Source organism: Oncorhynchus clarkii, chromosome 18 (assembly GCF_045791955.1).
Source record: "Oncorhynchus clarkii lewisi isolate Uvic-CL-2024 chromosome 18, UVic_Ocla_1.0, whole genome shotgun sequence".
Classification (NCBI taxonomy): Eukaryota; Metazoa; Chordata; class Actinopteri; order Salmoniformes; family Salmonidae; genus Oncorhynchus; species Oncorhynchus clarkii.
In genome coordinates, this window is record NC_092164.1 from 61,337,184 (window position 1) to 61,360,842 (window position 23,659).

Genomic DNA, 23,659 nt, shown 5'->3' on the forward strand with positions numbered 1-23,659 from the left:
GACAGTGTGTTCTATCCTTCATTCTAGAAGTCAGTGTGTTCTACCCCTCAGTCTAGAAGTCAGTGTGTTCTACCCCTCAGTCTAGAAGTCAGTGTGTTCTACCCCTCATTCTAGAAGTCAGTGTGTTCTACCCCTCATTCTAGAAGTCAGTGTGTTCTATCCTTCATTCTAGAAGACAGTGTGTTCTACCCCATTCTATAAGTCAGTGTGTTCTATCCTTCATTCTAGAAGTCAGTGTGTTCTACCCCTCATTCTAGAAGTCAGTGTGTTCTATCCTTCATTCTAGAAGTCAGTGTGTTCTACCCCTCATTCTAGAAGTCAGTGTGTTCTACCCCTCATTCTAGAAGCCAGTGTGTTCTATCCTTCATTCTAGAAGCCAGTGTGTTCTATCCTTCATTCTAGAAGTCAGTGTGTTCTACCTCTCATTCTAGAAGTCAGTGTGTTCTATCCTCTCATTCTAGAAGTCAGTGTGTTCTACCCCATTCTAGAAGTCAGTGTGTTCTACCCCATTCTAGAAGTCAGTGTGTTCTATCCTTCATTCTAGAAGTCAGTGTGTTCTACCCCTCATTCTAGAAGTCAGTGTGTTCTACCCCTCTGTCTAGAAGTCAGTGTGTTCTACCCCTCTGTCTAGAAGTCGGTGTGTTCTACCCCTCATTCTAGAAGTCAGTGTGTTCTATCCTTCATTCTAGAAGACAGTGTGTTCTACCCCTCATTCTAGAAGACAGTGTGTTCTATCCTTCATTCTAGAAGTCAGTGTGTTCTACCCCTCATTCTAGAAGTCAGTGTGTTCTACCCCTCTGTCTAGAAGTCAGTGTGTTCTACCCCTCTGTCTAGAAGTCAGTGTGTTCTACCCCTCATTCTAGAAGTCAGTGTGTTCTACCCCTCTGTCTAGAAGTCAGTGTGTTCTATCCTTCATTCTATAAGTCAGTGTGTTCTATCCTTCATTCTAGAAGTCAGTGTGTTCTATCCTTCATTCTAGAAGTCAGTGTGTTCTACCCCTCATTCTAGAAGTCAGTGTGTTCTAACCCTCATTCTAGAAGTCAGTGTTCATGTGTGACATCTGCTTGCTCTGCTCTGTGTAAAGCCCCCATACTCCCTCCATACAGAAACATCAGGGCCCAGATTCACAAAACCTTCTTAATAAGACATTTCTTCTCAACTGCAATTGTTTACTTAACTATAGAATGTTAAGCAAAGTTGCTATTCCTCTAAAAGGTTATTGGAAATGTTATTGCGTTATTTCTTCTGTTTCTCCTTAAGCAAAAAGTTAAAGTATTAGATTCTTGAAAATAAGGTTATTGGATTTGTTCTTGGAAATTATGTTAATTCCAAGATAGCTAAACCCTTGTCTTAAACTCAGGGCAGTGAGAAAATAATCACAATCTTCATCTGAAAGTTTCAGTATTTATTATTTGACACTCAAGAACATGTTGTAGAACAATAATCTCAGTATGAAATATGCTAACATGATTGCCATTGCTAGCTAAAAAAGTTTGTAAGAAAATCATGAAATCTTAATATATTGTTAAGGAATCGCACTGACAAACTATCTTATGAACTTCTTTTTTTTTTCTTATTTTTAATTTTACCTTTATTTAACTAGGCAAGTCAGTTAAGAACAAATTCTTATTTTCAATGACGGCCTAGGAACAGTGGGTTAACTGCCTGTTCAGGGGCAGAACGACAGATTTGTACCTTGTCAGCTCGGGGGTTTGAACTTGTAACCTTCCGGTTACTAGTCCAACGCTCTAACCACTAGGCTACCCATACATTTTTGAGTATGAAGTGTTTTGTCAATCTGGGCCCAGGTCACCAGATAGTCTTTAGTTTTTCAATACCAGAAAGTCAAGCATTTCTACGCTAAAGCCACCTGTTCATTGTGGTGTTGGTTGCAGTATACTAGTCTCCCGTTCTAAAACCAAATCAAATCAAAGTGTGTAGGTCATATGCACAGAAAAAAACAAATACTAACGCAATGGGGCAATAACATGAAAGCATGTCTTCGGTTCTGTCTTTCAGGTGAAAAATGACTACATGGTGGAGATAGCGGATCAGGTTGAGCAAGACATTGCACTTAAGTTGGGATGCCTTGAAATCAGGTCAGTTTACAGTTATCCAAGATTGGTCAAATGTTCTGTTCTCTCATGGGCGCTAGCTAGCTCCCATGTTGTTACAGTTCTCATTGACACCCCCACTCACCAAGACATGTTTCCCTTACAGGAGATTCTTCCGGGAGATGCGAGGAAATGCCCTGGACAAAAAATCTAACTATGAACTATTAGAGTAAGTCCCCTTTTGGCTTGATTGTCGTCTGTTAATAGCTTCGGTTTCTCTGCTCACTGTAGGAATCAACTATTCAGTCAATATTGTAGGTCTCTGTTGATCTTTACCCAGAAACAACAAGAGGAATTCCTATGAAGGGGATATAATGCATTTATTTATGTTAGCTCAAATATAATTTCCTGAGATATCCTACCTATATCTTTGATATCCTATAACCTCAATACACAAAATCATCTTGAAGTGGACTATTTGTACCTAGTACACTGAGATTAGTACCAATGGTATCAGCAGCCTTGCCTAGTGTGATAATGGGTTATATGATAACCATCCTTCATAAAGATCACGTAGGTCAACCTAGTGTGATAATGGGTTATATGATAACCATCCCTCATAAAGATCACGTAGGTCAACCTAGTGTGTTATCGGGTTATATGATAACCATCCCTCATAAAGATCACGTAGGTCAACCTAGTGTGTTATCGGGTTATATGATAACCATCCCTCATAAAGATCACGTAGGTCAACCTAGTGTGTTATCAGGTTATATGATAACCATCCTTCATAAAGATCACGTAGGTCAACCTAGTGTGTTATCGGGTTATATGATAACCATCCTTCATAAAGATCACGTAGGTCAACCTAGTGTGTTATCGGGTTATACAGTATGTGAACCATCCTTCATAAAGATCACATAGGTCAGTGGTTCTCAAACCTCTCCTGGGGACCAACAGACGTTTCACAATGTTGTAGCCCGGAACTAACTCACCTGATTCAACTAGTCAAGGGCGTAATGACTAGTTGACCATCTGAATCAGGTGTGCAAGCTTTGGAATAGTTCAAATACATGGAACATCTGGGAGTCCCCGAGGAGAGGTTTTGAAACCCCCTCCAGGGTCTTAGGTCTGCTGGCCAACATGCTTGTCTGAGCTATGCTATTTGATAAAGTTTGAAAGGTCACCTTAGTCATGCCCGTTTCTAACAATGCATTCCAATTAGTCCTTTTGTCATATGCTCAGGCTTTCAGTCTCTAACTAGGCTAATCACTAACATCCCTCTCTCTTTTCTCTCTGTATTGATTGAAAAAAATGGAGGTACCTTCATACATCTTATGCCTGATGGATGAATAGGAGAGGGGGAGAGAGACCAAGACCTCACATTGTGTTCTGCCTCCTTTCAGAGGGAAGAATCTCTCTCACACCTCCTTCCTTATGCAGGGAAAATGTATGGCTGCATCCCAAAATGGCACACGATTCTCTACATAGTGCACTATGAAGCCCTATGGAACCTGGTCAAACGTAGTACACTATAAATGGTGCCATTTGGGACGTAACCCAATGTCCTACTTGGCTGGCTCCAAGGATATGCAAAGTTAAGGGATTTATTAATTCCACTGGGCCTGTGGGCAGGTTGTAAGGCAGGGCACTGCTAGCTGAGAAACATGCCTAACAAGATATGCAGACATGGGGCTCATTGTGTTGGCTAGCATTAGTTACAGGTCAATCAATCCACTTACCCACATACACAGAGCCCAGCACTGAGGGGGAAGGGGAGGAAAGGAAGGGTAGAGAGGGGGATGTATGGGAGTGAGAGGAAGAGGAGAGAGGAAGAGAGAAGGGAGGGAAGAAGGAGAAAGAAGAGGAGGAGAGGAACAGAGAGGAGAGAAGGGGAGATATGGGAAGGAGAGAAAGAGGAGGAGGAGGAGAGGAACCAAGAGGAGAGGAGGAGATAAGGGTGGATATGGGAAGGGAGGGAGAGAGAAAGAAAGGGTAGCAGGGACACTCAGCAGGGACAATCAGAGAGTACTTCCAGTCTGGGTGACTGGAGGGAGAGAAAGAGGAAGGAAAGGAGGGAAAGGGGAAGGAGAGGAGGGAAAGGGGAAGGAGAGTAGGGAAAGGGGAAGGAAAGGAGAGAAAGGGGAAGGAGAGGAGAGAAAGGGGAAGGAGAGGAGAGAAAGGGGAAGGAGAGGAGGGAAAGGGGAAGGAGAGGAGGGAAAGGGGAAGGAGAGGAGGGAAAGGGGAAGGAGAGGAGGGAAAGGGGAAGGAAAGGAGAGAAAGGGGAAGGAGAGGAGGGAAAGAGGGAGGTTCAACCTGGCGGGAAACGTGGATTACTGTAGTGCCTGGGATTAATACTGAGCATGGGGGAAATCATAATTTTGTGTTTCAGCACTGCTAAAACTACAGAACAGGTTTCCTCTTGATTTAACATAGCTAGGCTACTTCCTACATCCTTTCGTCATTATACTACATACATCCCCTAAGCGCCAATCTGTTTGTGCCTCATTGTCGTGGCATACAGATCCTCAAATACACCTACAGTGCCTTGAGAAAGCATTCAAACCCCTTGACTTTTTCCACATTTTCTTGTTACAGCCTGAATTTAAAATGGATTAAATTGAGATTTTGTGTCACTGGCTACAGACAATACCTCATAATGTCAAAGTGGTACCGGTACCAAGTCAGTGTGCAGCGGTACAGGTTAGTTGAGGTAATTTGTAAATGTAGGTAGGGGTGAAGTGGCTATGCAATAGATAATAAACAGCGAGTAGCAGCAGGGTAAAAAACAAATGGGGGGGGGGTCCATGTAAATAAATGGTGGCCATTTGATCAATTGTTCAGCAGTCTTATGGCTTGGGGTTAGAAGCTGTTAAGGAGCCTTCGGTCCTAGACTTGGCACTCCGGTATCGCTTGCCATGCAGGTAGCAGAGAAAACAGTCTGACTTAGGTGACTGGAGTCTCTGACAATCTTTTGGGCTTTGCTCTGACACCGCCTAGTATATAGGTCCTGGATGGCAGGAAGCTTGGCCCCAGTGATGTACTGGGCCGTACGCACTATCCTCTGTAACACCTTACGGTCGGATGCCAAGAAGTTGCCATACCAGGCGGTGATGCAACCGGTCAGGATGCTCTCGATGGTGCAGCTGTAGAACTTTTTGAGGATCTGGGGATCCATGCCAAATATTTTCAGTCTCCTGAGGGGAAAAAGGTGTTGTCGTGCACTCTTCACGACTGGCTTCGGTGTGTTTGGACAATGATAGGTCATTGATGTGCACACCAAGGTACTTGGAACTCTCGACCCGCTCCACTACAGCCCCGTCAATGTTAATTGGCGCCTGTTCGGCCTAGCCTTTTCCTGTAGGCCACGATCAGCTCCTTTGTCTTGCTCACATTGAGGGAGAGGTTGTTTTCCTGGAACCATACTGCCAGGTCTCTGACCTCCTCCCTATAGGCTGTCTCATTGTTGTCGGTGATCATGCCTACCACTGTTGCATGGACTCACTGTGTGTGCAATAATAGTGTTTAACAAGATTTTTGAATGACTACCTCATCTCTGTACCCCACAAAAACAATTATCTGTATGGTCCCTCAGTCGAGCAGTGAATTTCAAACACTTATTCAGCCACAAAGACCAGGGAGGTTTTCCAATGCCTCACAACGAAGGACACCTATTGGTAGATGGGTATATAAATAAAGCTAACATTGAATATCTCTTTAAGCATGGTGAAGTTATTAATTACACTTTGGATGGTGTATCAATACACCCAGTCACTACAAAGATACAGGTGTCCTTCCTAACTCAATTGCCGGAGAGGAAGGAAACCTTCAAATAGTTTGTTTAATAGCTGTGATAGGAGAAAACTGAGGATGGACCAACAAAATTGTAGTTACTCCACAATACTAACCTAAATGACAGTGTGAAAAGGAGGCCTGTACAGAATAAAACATATTCTAAAACATGCATCCTGTTTGCAATAAGGCACTAAAGTAAAACTGAAATTAATTTTATCTCCTGAATACAAAGTGGTATGTTTGGGGAAAATCCAACACAACACATTACTGATTACTACTCTTCATATTTTCAAGCATGGGGGTGGCTGCATCATGTTATGGGTATGCTTGTCATCGGCAAGGACTAGGGATTTTTTTTTAGGATAAAAAGAATAGAGCAAAGCATAGGCATGATCCTAGAGGAAAACCTGGTTCAGTCTGCTTTCCAACAGATACTGGGAAATAAATGTACCTTTCAGCAGGACAATAACCTAAAACACAAGGCCAAATATACACTGGAGTTGCCTACCAAGACGACATTGAATGTCCCTGAGTGGCATAGTTACAGTTTTGACTTAAATCGGCTTTAAAAATCTATGGCAAGACTTGAACATGGCTGTCTAGCAATGATCAACAACCAACTTGACAGAGCTTGAAGAATACAAAAAATAAAGTGCAAATATTGTACAATCCAGTTGTGCAAAGCTCTTAGAGACATACCTAGAAAGACTCACAGCTGTAATCTCTGCCAAAGGTGATTCTAACATGTATTGACTCAGGGGGGTAGATAATTATGTAAATTAGACATTTCTGTATTTCATTTTCAATAAATTTGCTAAAATGTTTTCACTTTGTTATTATGGGGTATTGTGTATAGATGTGTATATATATTGAATCAATTTTTAATTCAGACTGTATCACAGCAAAATGTGTAATAAGGCAAGGGGTTATCAGCAAAGCTTCATCATGTTAATGCCAAGGCAGCATCCATTTTCTGGCAGCTTTTCTGGCCCTGGCCTTATAAATGATGTTGATTGATTCTGGCCGGCGGAACGCAAATGGCCATGGGAGCGCCTTGTGTTTTAACAAGCTATCTTTTCATAGAGCCCTTATGATGAATTGATTGTGTGGGAGGGAAGAATTTAAAGGCTTTAAAACCTACACTGTGACTCTTCTTCTCCACTACTCATCTCAAGGACCCCGTCTCTCTCTGTCAGGTCTTCTTCCCTGCAAACCTGTCTCTCTCTCTCTCTCTCTCTCTCTCTCAGGTCTTCTTCCCTGCAAACCTGTCTCTCTCTCTCTCTCTCTCTCTCTCTCTCTCTCAGGTCTTCTTCCCTGCAAACCTGTCTCTCTCTCTCTCTCTCTCTCTCTCTCTCTCTCTCTCAGGTCTTCTTCCCTGCAAACCTGTCTCTCTCTCTCTCTCTCTCTCTCTCTCTCTCAGGTCTTCTTCCCTGCAAACCTGTCTCTCTCTCTCTCTCTCTCAGGTCTTCTTCCCTGCAAACCTGTCTCTCTCTCTCTCTCTCTCTCTCTCTCTCTCTCTCTCTCTCTCTCTCTCTCTCTCTCTCTCAGGTCTTCTTCCCTGCAAACCTGTCTCTCTCTCTCTCTCTCTCAGGTCTTCTTCCCTGCAAACCTGTCTCTCTCTCTCTCTCTCTCTCTCTCTCTCTCTCTCTCTCTCAGGTCTTCTTCCCTGCAAACCTGTCTCTCTCTCTCTCTCTCTCTCTCTCTCTCTCTCTCTCTCTCTCTCTCTCTCTCTCTCTCTCTCTCTCTCTCTCTCTCTCTCTCAGGTCTTCTTCCCTGCAAACCTGTCTCTCTCCCTTTCTCTCACTCTCTCTGGTTAGTCATTAGCCAATGTCCTGTTTAGCTGTTTTTACATCCCCTTTTCTCCGTACACAGACCGATAAGCTACAGTATTCAGAAGGTATTAATAACCCTTGAATTATTCCACATTTTGTTGTTTTACAGCCTAAATTAAATAGATTGCTTTTGTCAAAATTCTACTAATAAAACCCCATAATGACAAAGTGAAAACATGTTTTTATAAATTTTAGCAAATGTATTTAAAATGACATATCTAATTTACTTAAGTATTCACACAACTGACTCAATGCATGTTAGAATCACCTTTGGCGGTGATTACATCTGTGAGTGTTTCTGGGTAAGTCTCCAAGAGCTTTGCACAACTGGATTGTGCAACATTTTCCCATTTATTATTTCAAAAATTATTCAAGTTGGTTGTTAATCATTGCTTGACAACCTTTTTCAAGTCTTGCCATAGATTTTAAAGCCGATTTAAGTCAAAACTGTAACTATGCCAGTCAGGGACATTCAATGTCGTCTTGGTAAGCAACTCCAGCGTATATTTGGCCTTGTGAAAGGTGAATTCATCTCCCAGTGTCCAGTGGAAAGCAGACTGAACCAGCTGTACCTCTAGGATCTTGCCTGTGCTTAGCTCCATTCCGTAGATTTTTTTTATCTTGAAAAGCTCCCCAGTCCTTAATGATTACAGGCATACCCATAACATGATGCAGCCACCACTTTGCTCGAAAATATAACATTTGTTTTCAGGACATTTTTTTTGCAGTGTTACTTTAGAGCCTTATTGCAAACAGGATGTAGGTTTTGGAATATTTTTTATTCTGTACAGGTGTGTGTCTTTTCACTGTCATTTAGGTTAGTATTGTGGAGTAATTTCAATGTTGTTGAGCCATCCTCAGTTTTCTCCTATCACAGCCATTAAACTATGTAACTGTCTTAAAGTCTCCATTGTCCTTCCTCTCTTTCCTCTGTGTTGGAAATTCGCTGCCTGACTGAGGGACCATACAGATACTGTAATTGTATGTGTGGGGTACAGATATGAGGTAGTCATTCAAAAATCTTGTTAAAAACTATTATTGCACACAGTCCATGCAACTTATTATGTGACTTGTGCACATTTCTACTCCTGAACTAATTTGTCAAAATTCCCCTTTGACATTATGGGGTATTGTGTTTAGGCCAACAAACAACAGTATGTTTCATCAATTTAAATTCAGGATTTAACACAACAAAATGTGGAAAAAGTTCAGGGGTGTGAATACTTTCTGAAGGCACTATGTTTTGTGAATAACAGCAGGTAGCCTAGCGGTTAAGAGTATTGGGGGAGTAACCGAAAGGTCGAATGGTTCGAAATCCCGAGCCGACTACGTGGAAAATCTGTCAATGTACTCTTGAGCAAGGCACTTATCCCTAATTGCTCCTGTAAGTTTAGATAAGAGCGTCTGCTAATGACTAAAGTGGCAATGTCAACTTCAGAGGCCTGAGCTGCAGTATTCACGTTAGATACTGTATGTCCTACTAATGACCCTGAGTAAATGGATGTGTTTCTCTCCTGTTTCCCTGGTAGATCAGTATCAGAGAGATACAATTCTGAGATGGGGTGACGTTTCCACTAAGTACACATCTAGGATCAGCTTCCAATCCTGACCTTAACTATTAGTGTGGAAAATGCAAAACTGACCCAAGATCAGCATTTAGGGGCAACTTCATCCTACACCAATTCAGTCAGTAGACAATGTGGATGTGTTGATATTCATCCGAAAGTAGACAATTAGCATTCATTGCTAAAGTGAAAGTTTTGCCTTCTCGTGTGTCTTGCTAAACTGATGTTCTCCTTTTCCTCTGCTCTTTTTTCTTTACAGAAAAGACGTGGGCTTAAGAAGATTCTTCCCCAAGAGTTTACTGGATTCAGTCAAGGTGAGATGATGCTTCAGAAACATTTCCTTATTCTTCCTGGAGTTGTTGATGAGAAAGCATCTCTAAGGTCCAGTCTGTCTCCAATGTATTCTCATAGACAGCACCACAGCTTCATGTCAATGTACCACGCACTGAAGATTCCATATTTCATTTCCTGCCCTCTGAAGTGTCTTATGGTACTGGGCTCTTTGTTCCAACCTTGTACATGCAGAGTTGGCCTAGTTCTCGGCTTAGCCTCCCTCGTACATACAGGCCTGGGGGGGGGGGGGGGATTAGCCCCAGCTGAATCAAACCCACTCATCTGTCAACTCCTCTCATCTCACTAGACAAAAGCACCTGACATCTGACGACTCCTCTCATCTCACTAGAAAACAGCACCTGACATCCACTGAGAACAAACAGTGGGAAAATGATGCTATTTACTGTAATATATAGGCTAGCTAAAAACCAGTGGGTAAATGATGCTATTTACTGTAATATATAGGCTAGCTAAAAACCAGTGGGAAAAGGATGCTATTTACTGTAATATATAGGCTAGCTAAAAACCAGTGGGTAAATGATGCTATTTACTGTAATATAGGCTAGCTAAAAACCAGTGGGAAAAGGATGCTATTTACTGTAATATATAGGCTAGCTAAAAACCAGTGGGTAAATGATGCTATTTACTGTAATATATAGGCTAGCTAAAAACCAGTGGGTAAATTATGCTATTTACTGTAATATATAGGCTAGCTAAAAACCAGTGGGAAAAGGATGCTATTTACTGTAATATATAGGCTAGCTAAAAACCAGTGGGTAAATGATGCTATTTACTGTAATATAGGCTAGCTAAAAACCAGTGGGAAAAGGATGCTATTTACTGTAATATATAGGCTAGCTAAAAACCAGTGTGTAAATGATGCTATTTACTGTAATTTATAGGCTAGCTAAAAACCAGTGGGAAAAGGATGCTATTTACTGTAATATATAGGCTAGACCCATGCACAGCCTAGTAGTACACAGTTGGATATTTTGTGTTATTGGACTAGTCAGTTTAAGCAACTCCTGAAAGGGGAATTGCGCATCTGTCTGTCTGTCTGCCATTGGCCGAATCCACTAATGTCTGTGTGTATGTGTGTGTATGCACCCACGCTCCCCAGCTGTGTTTGTGTGTGATGTGATGGATTTACGGCACGTGTGTGGGTGTACATAGCTGTTGGGCCACAATGGAGCAGGCGTGATCGTGGGGCCCAATGACCCGAGAGGGATGGGGGGCGTGGGTGCCTGGCAGTTAGAGAAAGAGGGGTGGACAGATGCTCTACCTGAGGGTGGGGGTGGTGCCTGACCCCACAGCCCCACAGGTCACTGCTAAACCTACTTTATTGTTTTCCCTCCACCAATGGTGCAAGGGAAAGTGTAGTTTATTAGGATCCATATTAGCTACTGCACATGCAGCAGCTACTCTTCCTGGGATCCACATACAACATAGAAATACAAGACAAAGTACAGAACAGTTATATACTGTACATAAAACATACAAATCAATTATAATAAAAAATGTAATAAAATATGACTTCTATATTGGAATTACAGCAAAAATACTATTTACACTCTATTCATACATATTCTTATCTACAATCTCTATGATACGAAGGGAGGAGGGGGCATTCTGGGTAGGAAGGACCTCCTTCTGTCAGGCCTCAATCACCCTCCCCTCTGTCATCCATCCATCATCTATCCCCCGACTATCCACTCTGTTGTTAGTTATCTTTGGCATAGAAACCCAGTGCCCCTTCATCACCCCCAACTGTGTGCGTGCGTGCGCGCGCGTAACAAATATGCATGCGAAAAGCTGTATGATTCGACTGAAGATGAAGCCTCTGACTCTGGGAGTTTAAAAACCATGATCGTCCTCACACTGTTAATTCCTGCAAATGCCTTTTCCCTACAATGACATGATTAACAGATCAAATTCTCATTGACGCACATGAAGCCACACATGCATAGACAGACAAACAGGTAAACACACACACACACACACACACTCCAGACCCCTCCTCTCTTGATGAACAGAAAAATGTTCTGGTGGTTATTCCCGACCCTATCCACTCTGCTGGACAGAGTACATTACCTGGCAGATGGCTGAGGTCCTAATATACACATTCAAAGCATAATCTAATTAGGCAATAAAATAAATGATTGATTTCACAGTGGTGACATTTGCATAATTAGCATCTCCAGGCTTACTGGAGAAGGTTTCCATTTAGACCAATGAGGACAGGTTCCCGTGGTAAAAGTAGGGGGAGCAGAGTCAACAATGGCTGCCTCCCAAATGGCACCCTATGGGCCCTGGTCAATAGTAGTGCACCCTATTCCCTATTGGCCCTGGTCAATAGTAGTGCACCCTATTCCGTATTGGCCCTGGTCAATAGTAGTGCACTATATAAGGAATAGGGTGCCATTTAGTTTTTTTTAAGTGATTTAGAATGAAGCACTTGTGTGGTCTAATGTCTCTATCTTGTTAAATCTCCTTTTCCTGGAGAAATCCTGATGGGTATTTGAACAGACGAAAAAAGCCCCATAAACTACACTACATAACCAAAAGTATGTGGACACCTGCTCATCGAACATCTAATTTCAAAATCATGGGCATGAATATGGAGTTGGTCCACCCTTTGCTGCTATAACAGCCTCCACTCTTCTGGGAAGGCTTTCCACTAGATATTGGAACATTGCTGTGGGGACTTGTTTCCATTTAGCCAGAAGAGCATTAGTGAGGTCAGGCACTGATGTTGGACGGTTAGGCCTGGCTCGCAGTCGGCATTCCAATTCATCCCAAAGGTGATCGATAGGGTTGAGTTCAGGTTCTGGACTATGCCAGTTCTGGACTTACTAGATTTACAACTCTTTTTTCTGGCTCTACGTCAAGTAATGCAAGGGGAAACAATGGCACAGTAGCCATTTTGGGAAGGGGTGTGGAGGACCACACACACACCAAGTTCCACACTGATCTCGAGCACAGAATCGTCTAGAATGTCATTTTATGCTGTAGCGTTAAGATTTCCCTTCACTAGAACTAAGGGGCCTAGCCCGAACCATGAAAAACAGCCCCAGATCATTATTCCTCCTCCACCAAACTTTAAAGTTGGCACTAAGCATTGGGACAGGTAGCGTTCTCCTGGCATCCACCAAACCCAGATTTGTCCGTCGGACTGCCAGATGGTGAACCGTGATTCATCACTCCAGAGAACGCGTTTCCACTGCTCCAGTCCAATGGTGGCAAACTTTACATCACTCCAGCCGACGCTTGGCATCGCACATGGTGATCTTAGGCTTGTGTGCGTCTGCTCGGCCATGGAAACCCATTTCATGAAGCTCCAGACGAACAGTTATTGTGCTGACGTTGCTTCCAGAGGCAGTTTGGAACTCGGTAGTGAGTGTTGCCACCGAGGACAGAAGATTTTTACGCGCTAAGCGTTTCAGCACTCTGCGGTCCCGTTCTGTGAGCTTGTGGTCTACCACTTCGTGGCTGAGCTGTTGTTGCTCCGAGACGTTTTCACTTCACAATAACAGCACTTACAGTTGACCCGGGAAGCTCTAGCAGGGCAGAAATTTGACGAACTGACTTGTTGGAAAAGTGGCATCTTATGATGGTGCCACGTTGAAAGCAACTGAGCTATTCAGTAAGGCAATTCTTCTGCCAATGTTTGTCTATGGAGATTGCATGGCTGTGTGTTTGATTTTATACACCTGTCAGCAACGGGTTTGGCTGAAATAGCCAAATCCACTCATTTGAAGGGGTGTCCACATACTTCTTTATATATAGTGTAAATTCTCCTATTTCCCCCTCAGCCGTCCCCCCATCCATTAAGTGGAGTGTAAAATGCTACAGGTCTGCTGTAGATGCTATGCATTCATCTGGATTTACACTCATAATGGACATCAGCTTGTGTACCAGATCTCAACTCTGGTAATGCACACTGCAACTGGCTTTAAAATCACATTCAAAGATATTTTCTAATTGAATTTAGTTAAATTTTTGTTGTTCTGCAGGGAGTTGATTTAGATGACATACTTTGACAAGGTAAAAATATGCCGTTCTGCCCCTGAGCAAGGCAGTTAACCCGCCGATGACGTGGATGCCGGTTAATAAGGCAGCACCCCGCACCCCTCTCACTCAGCCTAGCTGTCCTTCCAGTTTGGCATCCAGGCTAGCTGTCCTTCCAGTTAGGGATCCAGGCTAGCTGTCCTTCCAGTTTGGGATCCAGGCTAGCTGTCCTTCTGGTATTGGACCCAGAATAGCTGTCCTTCCAGTTTGGGATCCAGGCTAGCTGTTCTTCTGGTATTGGACCCAGGCTAGCTGTCCTTCCAGTTTGGGATCCAGGCTAGCTGTCCTTCTGGTATTGGACCCAGGCTAGCTGTCCTTCCAGTTTGGGATCCAGGCTAGCTGTCCTTCCAGTTTGGGATCCAGGCTAGCTGGCCTTCTGGTATTGGACCCAGGCTAGCTGGCCTTCTAGTTTGGGATCCAGGCTAGCTGGCCTTCTAGTTTGGGGTCCAGGCTAGCTGGCCTTCTGGTATTGGACCCAGGCTAGCTGTCCTTCTAGTTTGGGATCCAGGCTAGCTGTCCTTCTAGTTTGGGATCCAGGCTAGCTGTCCTTCTAGTTTGGGATCCAGGCTAGCTGTCCTTCTAGTTTGGGATCCAGGCTAGCTGTCCTTCTAGTTTGGGATCCAGGCTAGCTGTCCTTCCAGTTTGTGATCCAGGCTAGCTGGGATTCTAGTATTGGATATATATTCTAGTTCTCGGCAGAAATATATAATTTAAAAAAATGACTTTTTATTTCTGCTGCGGCAACAATTTATTAGGGTGGGCGACCGCTGTGAAGTGAATATAGGGGAAACACTGTACCATGACTGCGTTCCAAATGGCACCCTTTTCCCTTCATACAGATCAGTGAATAGGGTGTCATTTGAGAGGTAATATTAATATGTAAACCTCTCCTGGCTTAAAGTGGAGGAGAGCTTGACTTCATCACTACATGTATTGATGGGAGGTATTGACATGTTGAATGCTCCGAGCTGTCTGTTTGAACTACTGGCACACAGCTCTGACACCCATGCAAGACATGACACAAGAGGTCTCTTCATAGTCCCTGCCTCCCACAGCCCAGAACAGACTATGGGAGGCGCACAGTACTACATAGAGCCATGACTACATGGAACTCTATTCCACATCAAGTAACTGATTTAAGAAGAAAAATGTGATTTCAAAAACAGATTAAAAAACACACTTTATGGAACAGCGGGACTGTGAAGCAACACAAACATAGGCACAGACACATGCATACACACACACACACATGATAACATACGCACTATACACACACATACACATGGATGTAGTACTGTAGATATGGTGGAGTTGGGGCCTGAGGGCACACAGTGTGTTGTGAAATCTGTGAATGTATTGTAATGTTTTTTTTTTAATTGTATAAACTGCCTTCATTTTGCTGGACCCCAGGAAGAGTAGCTGCTGCCTTGGCAGGAACTAATGGGGATCCATGATAAATACAACATTTGGGATGCAGCCCATGTCTGCCTGTCTCTAGTAATGCCCCTCTCTCTCAGGCCAAAACCCTGCGGAAGCTGATCCAGCAGACATTCAAACAGTTTGCCAACATGAATGATGACCAGAGCATCCTCATGTTCCTGGAGATTCTGGCGCCCGTCTACAGATTCGATAAGGAGTGTTTTAAATGTGCTCTCGGGGTAGGCTGAATTCCGCTATTTTATTTGTTCTGGGTTTCAAATATAACATATATATCGATAAGATGCACTTTTTAAATCCCAGAGGATAAAGGGATCTTTAAATACTAATGTCTTTAAGTATCAAGTATCAAGTTTTCAAGATGTAGCACCTTCAGTAAAGAGCAAAAAAACTGGCATGACGATGCATTTTGCATCGCATGATTATTTCCAAGGTTAAACTTGTTTTCTCAACCATTCAATTCTGATGTTCTCAGACAGTGGAGTCAAGCCTAGATATCGGGGTTGTAATTTGGATGATTCCGTCTGTCTCTCTGCAGCCTTAATGAAATGACGGTTGCATAGTGACCCCTGCTGGACATAATGAACACAATGTGTTTTTTAGTTTTATCCAGCAATGACAATGACCTCAATGATGTAGCACACAGGTGTTTTCATGGTTATGAGTTGACACCTGGAAGACTGAACACTCCGTTTGACTCTCATTGTGTATGTCTCTTCTTGATTTGTGACTGTACTGAAGACAATCATCCCAATGGTTCTTTCTCTCTATCTTACTGACAGTTGAGCTGGGTCATCCAAGTAGAGTTAGCCATCGGACCTGAGGAGGGCATTAGCTACCTTACAGACAAGGGCTCAACTGTAAGTAGGAAATGTTCATATTCATATTTCTTGTGTTGTGTATCCTTCTCTTGCATCTCCACACAAAACAAGCGCAGGCCTTGCAGTAATATGACTTCTATAGTTTAAAACCAAGAACATCAAACGTTCTTAAAGATATTTAGGCCCATTCCATGGTGTGGTCTTCCTCAGGGCTAGTCTAACCTATGGGCTATTCTCTCTTTCCCCTCACTATACAATATTTATTTCCCCTGAAAATATTGGTTTTCAAAGAGCATTCCTAGTCATTATGTCATGATGTCTTCAGGGGCTGAGGTAATGAGAGGAGAGAGAGAGAGAGAGAGACTGTTTGTTAAGTAAGATCCTCCCAAAATCGCCCCTGAGGGTTTTTACCCACCAAACTGAGCGTGTCATATTTTCTCCTTGTTATTTCACTGTGAGCCAAGGTTTTAAGAAAGTTTATTTCTGGATTCCAAGAGACCCCTCTTGTTCTGTAAGCAAACGATACGCCAAAAAAACATCCCTATCAACAACAGAAATGTAGCAGCTTGAAATGAAGTGTTTCCAATGAAAGAATAGATGGATAACACAAAATACAGCTTCCCGAGAAATATTGTGACCATTTTAAAAGTTAGTTCTACTTTACTTCAGGAATCATCATTTGAAACACCGTACAGCAACATTTTCCTCTCGCAAAAACACAACCCTACTGGGCACAGACATCAATTCAACGTCTAGTCCACGTTAATTCAACATGAGTTCAAAGAAATGACGTGGAAACGATGTTGATTCAACCTGTTTGTGCCCAGTGGGCTGCTCTGTGAGCTGAAATTATCATCTGCAGCACAGTTTATGATGTAAAAAAAAAAAAAATGATTTATTGATTCATTCCTCCCCTCCAGCCAACCCACCTGGCCAACTTCACCCAGGTGCAGACCATTGGGTACTCCGTCATGGAGGACAAGGAGAGGAAGGGCATGCTGCAGCTCAACGTGACCGGTGCTGCTGAGGTACCAATCAACCATGGTTGTCACAGATGGCACATTATTCTTTATATATGTAGGGTAAAGTACCTTAAGGATGCACACACATAATAACATCCCTTACCATGACTTGACTTGTTTAAAATGTACACAAAGTGAAAGAACCGTTGTAAATGCTGCTCATTTCAGCCATTCCAAAATGTATTGTTTTGCAGCCTGCACCCCACCATTACCAAATGGTTCCACATCGTCTTTCTGTTGGAGACGACTCTTACTGTAACACACATTCATCCACTAAGGGGCCCTTTCATTTCTGATGGCCCGGCCATAGAGGATGATTGTAGTATTGGGTTACTACTCTGTCTGTCAGCCATAGAGGATGATTATAGTATTGGGTTACTACTCTGTCTGTTGTAGAGGATGATTATAGTATTGGGTTACAACTCTGTCTGTTGTAGAGGATGATTATAGTATTGGGTTACTACTCTGTCTGTCAGCCATAGAGGATGATTATAGTATTGGGTTACTACTCTGTCTGTCAGCCATAGAGGATGATTGTAGTATTGGGTTACTACTCTGTCTGTCAGCCATAGAGGATGATTGTAGTATTGAGTTACTACTCTGTCTGTCAGCCATAGAGGATGATTATAGTATTGGGTTACTACTCTGTCTGTCAGTCATAGAGGATGATTATAGTATTGGGTTACTACTCTGTCTGTCAGTCATAGAGGATGATTATAGTATTGGGTTACTACTCTGTCTGTCAACCATAGAGGATGATTATAGTATTGGGTTACTACTCTGTCTGTCAGCCATAGAGGATGATTATAGTATTGGGTTACTACTCTGTCTGTCAGTCATAGAGGATGATTATAGTATTGGGTTACTACTCTGTCTGTCAGTCATAGAGGATGATTATAGTATTGGGTTACTACTCTGTCTGTCAGTCATAGAGGATGATTATAGTATTGGGTTACAACTCTGTCTGTCAGCCATAGAGGATGATTATAGTATTGGGTTACTACTCTGTCTGTCAGCCATAGAGGATGATTATAGTATTGGGTTACTACTCTGTCTGTCAGCCATAGAGGATGATTGTAGTATTGGGTTACTACTCTGTCTGTCAGCCATAGAGGATGATTATAGTATTGGGTTACTACTCTGTCTGTCAGCCATAGAGGATGATTATAGTATTGGGTTACTACTCTGTCTGTCAGCCATAGAGGATGATTATAGTATTGGGTTACTACTCTGTCTGTCAGCCATAGAGGATGATTGTAGTATTGAGTTACTACTCTGTCTGTCAGCCATAGAGGATGATTATAGTATTGGGTTACTACTCTGTCTATCAGCCATAGAGGATGATTGTAGTATTGGGTTACTACTCTGTCTGTCAGCCATAGAGGATGATTGTAGTATTGGGTTACTACTCTGTCTGTCAGCCATAGAGGATGATTGTAGTATTGAGTTACTACTCTGTCTGTCAGCCATAGAGGATGATTGCAGTATTGGGTTACTACTCTGTCTGTCAGCCATAGAGGATGATTATAGTATTGGGTTACTACTCTGTCTGTCAGCCATAGAGGATGATTATAGTATTTGGTTACTACTCTGTCAGTCATAGAAAATGATTGTAGTACTGGGTTACTACTCTGTCTGTCAGTCATAGAGGATGATTATAGTATTGGGTTACTACTCTGTCAGTCATAGAGGATGATTATAGTATTGGGTTACTACTCTGTCAGCCATAGAGGATGATTATAGTATTGGGTTACTACTCTGTCTGTCAGTCATAGAGGATGATTATAGTATTGGGTTACTACTCTGTCAGCCATAGAGGATGATTGTAGTATTGAGTTACTACTCTGTCTGTCAGCCATAGAGGATGATTATAGTATTGGGTTACTACTCTGTCAGTCATAGAGGATGATTATAGTATTGGGTTACTACTCTGTCAGCCATAGAGGATGATTATAGTATTGGGTTACTACTCTGTCTGTTGTAGAGGATGATTATAGGATTGAGTTACTACTCTGTCTGTCAGCCATAGAGGATGATTGTAGTATTGGGTTACTACTCTGTCAGCCATAGAGGATGATTGTAGTATTGGGTTACTACTCTGTCTGTCAGCCATAGAGGATGATTATAGGATTGGGTTACTACTCTGTCAGCCATAGAGGATGGTTGTAGTATTGGGTTACTACTCTGTCTGTTGTAGAGGATGATTATAGTATTGAGTTACTACTCTGTCAGCCATAGAGGATGATTAATGTATTGGGTTACTACTCTGTCTGTTGTAGAGGATGATTCATGGATTGAGTTACGACTCTGTCAGCCATAGAGGATGACACTAGCCAGTGTGTTTGTGAATAAAGTAGAGATGTGTGATGGGAGGGGCAGCTGGCAGCCCCAGGCAGAGCAGAACAGTTGTAACATCCCGGTCTGTCTGTCTGTCTGTTCCTCTGCCTGTCCTGGCAATAATGACTCTTTGTGGGCTGCTGCTCTGTGTCCATAGCCTCTCACAGTGACCACGCCGTCACTCACCACAGCTGAAAACATGGCCGACCTCATAGACGGCTACTGTCGCCTGGTCAACGGAGCCACCCAGTCCTTCATCATACGGCCACAGAAAGGTACGTCTCCCCCCCACACACACACACATACTGTCTCAAAAACACACCAGGAGGTACCAGTGTATGTTCATTGTGTTGCTAGTGCCAGTTGCACTCTGCCTTTGACACACACACACACACACACACACACACGCAGTTTGATTTTGTATGGGGGCTGCTTACATGTTTATGGTTTTGACAATTGTGTTACGGCAGTCACAGATATGTCTCAAACAGTCTCAAACAGATACTACTACTAACAATGATTACTGTAGTTGAAGTATGTTGGTGTTTGAGTGTTGACATTACTAGGTTTTCAAGACTGCGTCGCTACAGTTACGGTGACAGATTCACTCTGCCTTGGGTGCTGTTCTTATTTGAGTCTAAATGGACTGCATTGTATTAGGCCAAACGTTAGACAATCACCACAAAAGTTGCCTGTAGTGTTATTTTTAAACTCTTCCCGTTTTCTAAGGTTTCCAGTTGTAGTTTGATTTGGAAATACACTCATATAGAATTGTTTGTTGTGTTCATGACTTCCCCAATGCCTTTATTACACATTGATAGTGGTTGTAGGTCAATTCCCTGTCAATACACTCAATGCTTATATCAGTCTGATGGAGATCTGGTTTATTTTCAACATTAAACACCTTAGTCTTTGCTTGGAGCAGATTCGTCAGCCTTGTTTGGAGTTGGACTGTCTGCCTTTTCCTGTGTGGGAGGAAGGGGAGCAGGGGAACAGTTGAAACAGGCTTCTCCTCTCCTGTGCTCGTGATTTCCTCACCCACACACCTCTTCTTTGGATTTACTCAAAATGATGAACATGTCTTGCATTGTTTTACGGTATATGCTTTGCTTGACAATATTTCTCGTCTGTATTTTTTGTTAAACAGAGGGAGAGAGAGCATTGCCGTCAATCCCTAAGTGAGTATCTTCCATCCCGGTACACAACATTATTGATCAATGGGTATATTTTGAATGTTCATTCACAAAAAAAACCTAAATGATAGCATAAACATAAATAACTGTGTAAGAAACAAACAAACAATAATGCAAATCCTTGTCCTCTGCTCAGTAAATCTATTTGTGGGACTCCAAGCGTCAGCTCTGTTATCAAATCACAGCCATTGTACAATGTAATGTACAGGGTCATAGGCTACACCAATGTACTGTACAGGGTAATAGGCTACACCAATGTAATGTACAGGGTCATAGGCTACACCAATGTAATGTACAGGGTCATAGGCTACACCAATGTAATGTACAGGGTCATAGGCTACACCAATGTAATGTACAGGGTCATAGGCTACACCAATGTACTGTACAGGGTAATAGGCTACACCAATGTAATGTACAGGGTCATAGGCTACACCAATGTAATGTACAGGGTCATAGGCTACACCAATGTAATGTACAGGGTCATAGGCTACACCAATGTAATGGACAGGGTCATAGGCTACACCAATGTAATGTACAGGGTCATAGGCTACACCAATGTACTGTACAGGGTTATAGGCTACACCAATGTAATGTACAGGGTCATAGGCTACACCAATGTAATGTACAGGGTCATAGGCTACACCAATGTAATGTACAGGGTCATAGGCTACACCAATGTAATGTACAGGGTCATAGGCTACACCAATGTAATGTACAGGGTCATAGGCTACACCAATGTAATGTACAGGGTCATAGGCTACACCAATGTAATGTACAGGGTCATAGGCTACAACAATGTAATGTACAGGGTCATAGGCTACACCAATGTAATGTACAGGGTCATAGGCTACACCAATGTAATGTACAGGGTCATAGGCTACACCAATGTAATGTACAGGGTCATAGGCTACACCAATGTAATGTACAGGGTCATAGGCTACACCAATGTAATGTACAGGGTCATAGGCTACACCAATGTAATGTACAGGGTCATAGGCTACACCAATGTAATGTACAGGGTCATAGGCTACACCAATGTAATGTACAGGGTCATAGGCTACACCAATGTAATGTACAGGGTCATAGGCTACACCAATGTAATGTACAGGGTCATAGGCTACACCAATGTAATGTACAGGGTCATAGGCTACACCAATGTAATGTACAGGGTCATAGGCTACACCAATGTAATGTACAGGGTCGTAGGCTACACCAATGTAATGTACAGGGTCGTAGGCTACACCAATGTAATGTACAGGGTCATAGGCTACACCAATGTAATGTACAGGGTCGTAGGCTACACCAATGTAATGTACAGGGTCATAGGCTACACCAATGTAATGTACAGGGTCGTAGGCTACACCAATGTAATGTACAGGGTCGTAGGCTACACCAATGTAATGTACAGGGTCATAGGCTACAACAATGTAATGTACAGGGTCATAGGCTACACCAATGTAATGTACAGGGTCAAAGGCTACACCAATGTAATGTACAGGGTCATAACCATAACCTTTTCCATTTGGCGTGCCAAGTTATCGCACCATTTATAGGGATCTGCGTTATGATTTTCATTTGCGCATTTTCGGTGGAACAGTTTCATTTCATTTCTCAGTCTTCATATCTCGAAACTAATGTCATGTGGTTAATCAACATGACATCTAAATGATACGAATCTAAAAGACACTTCTATTGCCAATATGTAAAAATAGCCTATATAAAGCCAACAAATAAAAACATTGCAGGAAATATCCTGATAAATATCCTATAAATCACATTGGCTACACATGGCCTGTCTGCAAGGAACTTGAAACATTGTATCAACTATTAACTCCTTCAGCCCATAGCTTGTGCTATCAAACTTATCAAATATTCTGGGCCCTCAGAGTTTCCTGTGCCATTGAGCTCTGGACAGACAGACACACACAGCTGTAGGCTATTTAGCAAGGGATTAGAAGTAATCATGTAGGCCTATTTTATGATGTTTCCACTAGATCAGAGCATGTCATTTTTCCCCCCATTTTATGCTGAGTGGTTATCGAAAGAGAGCTGGAAAGATTTTTCAAATAGGCTACGTTGAGGATCTATTGTCATTCTCAGTTAATGTAAAAACAGACTTAGTTTACTTTCAGTTTGAGGCGAAGAAAAAAATGATTTTGAGAAGCTCCACAGTGATGGTGAGTTAAGACAATCAGAAATAGTATCAGATCCCCAGATGGTCACATTTATAAGCCTACATTTGTGCGCGGGTGTCTCGTGTGACATAAATTATTTTTATGTATTTGCCACTGCTCGATTAAAAAATCTCGGTCGACCAATAGCCTGTCAACCAAACAATCGACCAGTCGACTAAATGGGGTCAGCCCTAAAGCACATTTTACATGTATATTTTAGTAATTTAGCGAACGCCCTTATCCAGCCCTACTACATCTAGAGCTAGAGAGGGTTTTTCCAAAATTACACCTTTTCTCTCTCTCTCCCTCTCTATTTCTCTCTCTCTCTGCTCTTTGGCACTCTGGGCTTTGGTCAAATAAGGATAACCGTTACGGAGCCAAATATTTTCCACTTAGTGTTTTCAAACGCTTGTAAAGTCTCTCTCTCTCTCTCTACCTACATATTTCACTCTCTCTCTATCTCTCTCTCTCTCTCTCTCTCTCTCTACCTACATATTTCACTCTCTCTCTATCTCTCTATCTCTCTCTCTCTCTCTCTCTCTCTCTCTCTCTCTCTCTACCTACATATTTCACTCTCTCTCTATCTCTCTCTCTCTCTCTCTCTCTCTCTCTCTCTCTCTCCTACATATTTCACTCTCTCTCTATCTCTCTCTATCTCTCTCTATCTCTCTCTATCTCTCTCTATCTCTCTCTCTCTCTCTCTCTCTCTCTCTCTCTCTCTCTCTACCTACATATTTCACTCTCTCTCTATCTCTCTCTCTCTCTCTCTCTCTCTCTCTCTCTCTCTCTCTCTCTCTGCATGTTTTGTCCTCTCTCTCTCTCTCTGCATCTTTTGTTCTTTCACTCTCTCTTTCTCTCTCTCTACATCTTTCGCTCTCTCTCTACATCTTTCCCTCTCTCTCTACATCTTTCGCTCTCTCTCTCTACATCTTTCGCTCTTTTGCTCTCTCTCTCTCGCTCGCTCGCTCTCTCTCGCTCTCTCTCTCTCTCTCTCTCCATCTTTCACTCTCTCCGCATGTTTTGTCCTC

General features: G+C 42.5%; 1 protein-coding gene across 23 annotated transcripts in view; it reads left to right on the forward strand.

Moving 5' to 3' along the window:
- The window catches only part of LOC139373815 (focal adhesion kinase 1-like), a 229,214-nt gene that overhangs the window by 156,153 nt on the left and 49,402 nt on the right, over positions 1-23,659 (forward strand). For all 23 annotated transcript variants that reach the window (XM_071114852.1, XM_071114851.1, XM_071114850.1 and 20 more), the window contains 8 exons: positions 2,020-2,099; positions 2,221-2,283; positions 9,506-9,560; positions 15,165-15,305; positions 15,867-15,944; positions 16,826-16,933; positions 19,422-19,539; positions 20,412-20,442. In XM_071114852.1, coding sequence (XP_070970953.1) covers positions 2,020-2,099; positions 2,221-2,283; positions 9,506-9,560; positions 15,165-15,305; positions 15,867-15,944; positions 16,826-16,933; positions 19,422-19,539; positions 20,412-20,442 — 674 coding nt within the window. The remainder of the gene's footprint in view (positions 1-2,019; positions 2,100-2,220; positions 2,284-9,505; positions 9,561-15,164; positions 15,306-15,866; positions 15,945-16,825; positions 16,934-19,421; positions 19,540-20,411; positions 20,443-23,659) is intronic.